Genomic DNA, 5,930 nt, shown 5'->3' with positions numbered 1-5,930 from the left:
AAACAGAAGTGAGGTGAGGAAGATATGGAGAGAGAGTGGGAGAATGATCATATCTCAATTGTATATGCCTCATTTTGATTGGTTAGCCTACATGCTCTACTTAATTTAAAAAACTATCTACAAGTGCTGCCCCCCCCCCTCCACTATTTTTGCACACAAAATAAAATAAATAAATAAATAACAGTTGTCTTTTATTAACCGGGTACTTTTACACAAGTCATTTTTGATAGAAGTAATTGTAGCCTACTTTCACTTGATTTTCAGTAGCTAGGCTACAGTAGCCCATACCCACTACTGGCACACAGCAGGCAGCCGCCTCTCTGCTCTGCGTAAAGCTGTGTATGGTGCGGGTTTGCCGCTGCATACATGCGGGATCCACTCTGCGCACCAATCAACACCGAATCCTCGGGGAATGTGATCCTTTAACAGCGGCAGGCAGGCGTGGAGGCAGCCGAGCCCGCGGATCTGTGTGCGCAGTGCGCCCTCCCGGCGGCAGCGCACATCTACCAGTGCGCAATAATTGAAATGGCGCATTTGGCCGCGGGCAGCTGGAAGGGCATAATGCATGACGATAGACGTCATTCGGCTCCAGAGCCAGAGGGCTTTTTGACGCTGCTGCTAAAATATATGAGAAATGTGGAGGCACTTGGCACACAGGCAGGGAGCGTCTCACTCTCTCTCTAAAGAAGACAGCAGTCCGGATTTATATTTATAGGCTTGAGTGCGTGGTGGATAAATCATTATCCCAGACGACAGGGCATTTTGTCAAACCACAGTATTGACGTTTTGGGAATAGCAGGCAGAGTTTGTTTTCTCTGGGTTGACAGAAGCGAGTTGGGGCGAGAGAAAAGGGGAAAAGCCGCCTGCGTTATTGTAACCTAATCCTGGCCCCTGGGGGTCTGAAGGGCCCCGGGCGAGACTTCTCTCTCAGCCCTCCTCTTCTCGTCTCTTCTGGAGGCAGGCAGACTCGCTTATTTCGCTGCTTCTGTCGGAGAGAGAGGCTCACAGCGAGTCGACTGCCCGCATCGTCGGACTTAAAACCACGGAGAGAGACGACAGAGCCCGGGTCTCCATGTCTTCTGTGTCGGTGTCCTCTCAGGTAAGCACTCGCTGTATCGGAGAGAGGCTGCAGTAAAGAGACTGGCACCTGGCCTGGCTGGCAGCGGCACGGGAGATTTAGCCTACATGTAGTTTGTAATTGTGTGGACGTCCTTACTTTATTGAGAAAACGCGGTATTCAGAAACCATTCTGGGGTTTTTCAGCCCCGATAGGCGGTGTTCTCTCCCGGTGACGCGAACACTCCGCCAACGTCCATTCAAAATCTTTCAGTCTTTATGCTGCCTTGCTTATGGGCACACACACACACACACACACACACACACACACACACACACACACACGTCACACACCTGTGGAAAATAACGTCCGACCTTATTATTATCTGAGCCTATAATTAAGAGGAATTGTGGAAGATTAGTTTTAATTTGTGGCCGTTTCTGACTGATAGCTATCAGTGGTTCACAAATCACAAAGTGGGGGTGTGATGACCCCGGAGGTCCTGGGGGGGGGGGGGGGGGGGTTGTTCTGTTCCAGGGGGTCCCCAGCAAAAAAAGGGGGAATCATTTATTTTCACTATAATTCCAACCATAAGTAACACAATGACAGAATGTAGGTAAGACTACTTTGGCCACATGGGTTTTTTGCACTTTCTGTAGCCTGATAAAACATCTAAAAGCAAAAATCTTATCAGATGGGGACCCTGGGACAAGGTCCGTACGTCTAATTGTGTCAGTTTAGGGGTCCTTGACCTACAAATTTTGAGAACCATTGCCGGGCTAATAGCCTTTAGTTAGTATGATCATGTAGAGGCTAGTATAGAAATGGGCTACTATCCGAGAAGAGTTTTTGCAGACAGACAGGCTGATGGGAGAGGGATGTAGGCTATGCCTCTGTTTGTCAGTTTGGCCCCAGGCGGCTGGCTGTCCCCGGGGCAGAGACAGTGAATGCAGTCCGCCTCCTGTTCACCTTTCATGCTTCAAAGAACTTCTTCACAATTGAGAGACTTTCTGTGGGGGAGGGAGGGAGGGAGGGAGGGGGGGGGGTCAATTAATCCAGACTCTGCCTTTAGCCCACAGCCTGGGGGGTCACCAGCCTGTTCCATCAGTGTGGGCAGACCCATGCATATTACATTCATGCTAATCTGAACAATGGGCTTTTTTCCACCTCTCTATGGGTCTCAGGTACAGACAGCAACACCCCGTGCTTAATTATCCTATCATCTACCACCAAGACTCCAAGAAAAACACATGACTGACAACATGGTTTTATTTGGTCACTGTGACACATTTTTAGACACAGGTCATGTCAGACTATGAGCTCAGAGCGGACGGAATACTTCCATGATGTGATATCTGGAGAGAGATGGCTTTTGTAGCCTACAGATTTTCGTCACATTTGCTTGATCTTTGCGATTCATTCAAATGCTTCACACTGTAAGATCAAGTCTGGACTCTCGCCTGTACATCAGTGATTCACCACCTTTTCATATCAAGGACCCTATAATCCACATTAGGACCACGGACCCCCATTTGATGAGATTTTGTCTGTGACCAAAATCTGACCAACATTTTTTATGGTTTTGTCCAGATTTCCGTGACTATCTGTATTGTATGTATGATCTTCCACATGCTCTAAATGTGTTAACTTATTGTAAGTGAAATAATGTTGAAGTTTAACACTTCATTAATTTGCTAACCTGACGTTCCCAGATGGTTTGTTTTCACATAGCGTTAGCCATCCGGGAACGAGTTGCTCGGGAACCCGATTCAAAGGGCAGGCACTTTCAAAAAATACCTGGCAGGTGATTGGATGAACCATCTGTCTATCACAGGCTCACTCTCGCTGGTGTCACACCTAAATCCCGCCCATAGCTGCCTCATAGGACGCTGATTGGTGTGAACCACTGGTGGTTCGGTTTAAACCAATAGATTTGGAGCGTGAAAGATGAATTTGTCGTGTGATCGTGATCCCGTTGTCTCACACGAATCCAGCTGCCTCGCAAGGTTCCCTGGAACTCCCTCAACGCCCCCTGGTGGTCCCTGGACCCCATGGTGAGAACCACTGTACTACATCAAGTCAAAACAGTGTGATTGAAAAGCATAGTAAAATTAAATTAACACTGCATCCAATTAGAAGTCCAGCCACAGTCTCCACACTGCGGCCTGCAGTGAGCCACTCCTCTCAGGCACAGAGCACCAGCAGCCGAAGCTCCTGGGATTTGAAGTTGAATTAGAAGTGGTACCAGCCCAGAACACTGAGGCTAGGGGGGCGATTTGGGTCCGTGTATTTGGCGGCCATCCGTTTTTCGTTTTGAAAAGAGGAAACGAAAAAATTAGTCGTTTCCCGTTCTTTGATCATAAAAAACGGAAAACAACTCGTTATCCATTATCCATTATCCAATTAAATTTGATGTGCTTGTAAATGGAAATTGGGAAATTGGGAAATACAGAGAAGAAATTAACACAAAATTGAGAAAGGAGTTTTCCGAGTATTTTAATTCCCAATTTCCGTTTACAAGTACATAAAATTATAGTAATGGATATATGGATATATATTATTAATAATTATATTAATGGATAACGGGTTTTCGTTTTTTTATTATCAAAGAAAAACGGGAAACGGCTCGTTTTTCGTTTGACAATTTCAAAACGAAAAACGGATGGCCTGTCTCTCTGCACCCTGTCCCTCTGCACTCTGTCCCTCTGCACTCTGTCTCTCTGCACCCTGTCTCTCTGCACCCTGTCTCTCTGCACCCTGTCTCTCTCCACTCTGTCTCTCTCCACTCTGTCTCTCTGCACCCTGTCTCTCTGCACCCTGTCTCTCTGCACTCTGTCTCTCTGCACCCTGTCTCTCTCCACTCTGTCTCTCTGCACTCTGTCTCTCTGCACCCTGTCTCTCTGCACCCTGTCTCTCTGCACTCTGTCTCTCTGCACCCTGTCTCTCTGCACCCTGTCTCTCTGCACCCTGTCTCTCTGCACCCTGTCTCTCTGCACCCTGTCTCTCTCCACTCTGTCTCTCTGCACCCTGTCTCTCTGCACCCTGTCTCTCTCCACTCTGTCTCTCTGCACTCTGTCTCTCTGCACTCTGTCTCTCTGCACCCTGTCTCTCTCCACTCTGTCTCTCTCCACTCTGTCTCTCTCCACTCTGTCTCTCTCCACTCTGTCCCTCTGCACTCTGTCTCTCTGCACCCTGTCTCTCTCCACTCTGTCCCTCTGCACTCTGTCTCTCTGCACCCTGTCTCTCTCCACTCTGTCTCTCTCCACTCTGTCTCTCTGCAGCCTGTCTCTCTCCACTCTGTCTCTCTGCAGCCTGTCTCTCTCCACTCTGTCTCTCTCCACTCTGTCTCTCTGCACCCTGTCTCTCTCCACTCTGTCTCTCTCCACTCTGTCTCTCTCCACTCTGTCTCTCTGCAGCCTGTCTCTCTCCACTCTGTCTCTCTCCACTCTGTCTTTGTCACTCTGTGTCTCTGCACCCTGTCTCTCTGCACCCTGTCTCTCTCCACTCTGTCTCTCTGCACCCTGTCTCTCTGAAACCTGTCTCTCTCCACTCTGTCTCTCTCCACTCTGTCTCTCTGCAGCCTGTCTCTCTCCACTCTGTCCCTCTGCACTCTGTCTCTCTCCACTCTGTCTCTCTCCACTCTGTCTCTCTCCACTCTGTCTCTCTCCACTCTGTCTCTCTGCAGCCTGTCTCTCTCCACTCTGTCTCTCTCCACTCTGTCTCTCTGCACTCTGTGTCTCTGCACCCTGTCTCTCTGCACCCTGTCTCTCTGGACGGAGCGTGTCAAGGATGCTGTGTCAATTTTGGGGTTGAAAAGGGGACCATAGTGGCCGGGGGCAATGTGCTGGGCAGAGATCGCTGATCGTGTGTGTGTGTGTGTGTGTGTGTGTGTGTGTGTGTGTGTGTGTGTGTGTGTGTGTGTGTGTGTGTGCAGGAAGGGCGGAGCATGTCACGGCTCTCTGTAAGCCGCTCCCCGGTGTCCCCTCTGGCAGCGCAGGGCATCCCGTCGGCCGCCCAGCTGACCAAGGCCAACGCCCCCGTGCACATCGACGTGGGCGGACACATGTACACCAGCAGCCTGGCCACGCTCACCAAGTACCCCGAGTCCAGGTAAGACCAGAGGGAGGACGTTGGATCAGTGGTTAGTACTGTTGCCTCACAGCAAGAAGGTCCCGGGTTCGAAACTTGGCCCGTCCCAGATCCTTACTGTGTGGAGGTTGCATGTTCTCCCTGTGTCCGTGTGGGTTTCCTCCCACCGTCCAAGACATGCATGTTGGGGTTAATACTCCTGTCAAGGACATTTATGTTAGCGTCAAAGACATGTATGTTAGGGTTAATACCTCTGTCAAATACATGTATGTTAGGGTTAATACTCCTGTCAAAGACATGCATGTTGGGGTTAATACTCCTGTCAAGGACATTTATGTTAGCGTCAAAGACATGTATGTTAGGGTTAATACCTCTGTCAAATACATGTATGTTAGGGTTAATACTCCTGTCAAAGACATTTATGTTAGGGTTAATACTCCTGTCAAAGACATTTATGTTAGCGTCAAAGACATGTATGTTAGGGTTAATACCTCTGTCAAATACATGTATGTTAGGGTTAATACTCCTGTCAAAGACATTTATGTTAGCGTCAAAGACATGTATGTTAGGGTTAATACTCCTGTCAAAGACATGTATGTTAGGGTTAATACTCCTGTCAAAGACATTTATGTTAGCGTCAAATACATGTATGTTGGGGTTAATACTCCTGTCAAAGACATGTATGTTAGGGTCAATACTTCTGTCAAAGACATGTATGTTAGGGTTAACACTCCTGTCAAAGACATGTATGTTAGGGGTAATACTCCTGTCAAAGACATATATG

The 5,930-nt window shown here is 48.4% G+C and overlaps 1 protein-coding gene across 2 annotated transcripts in view; it reads left to right on the top strand.

Moving 5' to 3' along the window:
- The first annotated feature begins 647 nt into the window (after positions 1-647).
- Positions 648-5,930, top strand: part of LOC310800302 (BTB/POZ domain-containing protein kctd15-like) — a 17,769-nt gene continuing 12,486 nt past the window's right edge. The window contains exons 1-2 of one of the 2 annotated variants that reach the window (XM_083662881.1): positions 648-1,099; positions 4,996-5,167. In XM_083662881.1, the coding sequence (XP_083519007.1) occupies positions 5,004-5,167 (164 nt within the window). In that variant the 5' untranslated portion in view covers positions 648-1,099; positions 4,996-5,003. Of the gene's footprint in view, positions 1,100-4,991; positions 5,168-5,930 lie in introns of both variants that reach the window. The other variant, XM_083662880.1, reaches the window with a different exon arrangement.

Source organism: Poromitra crassiceps, assembly GCF_964638095.1.
Source record: "Poromitra crassiceps genome assembly, chromosome: 30".
In the NCBI taxonomy this organism is placed as follows: Eukaryota; Metazoa; Chordata; class Actinopteri; order Beryciformes; family Melamphaidae; genus Poromitra; species Poromitra crassiceps.
Note: the sequence above shows the minus strand (reverse complement) of the source record. Positions and strands in the feature narration are given on the sequence as shown.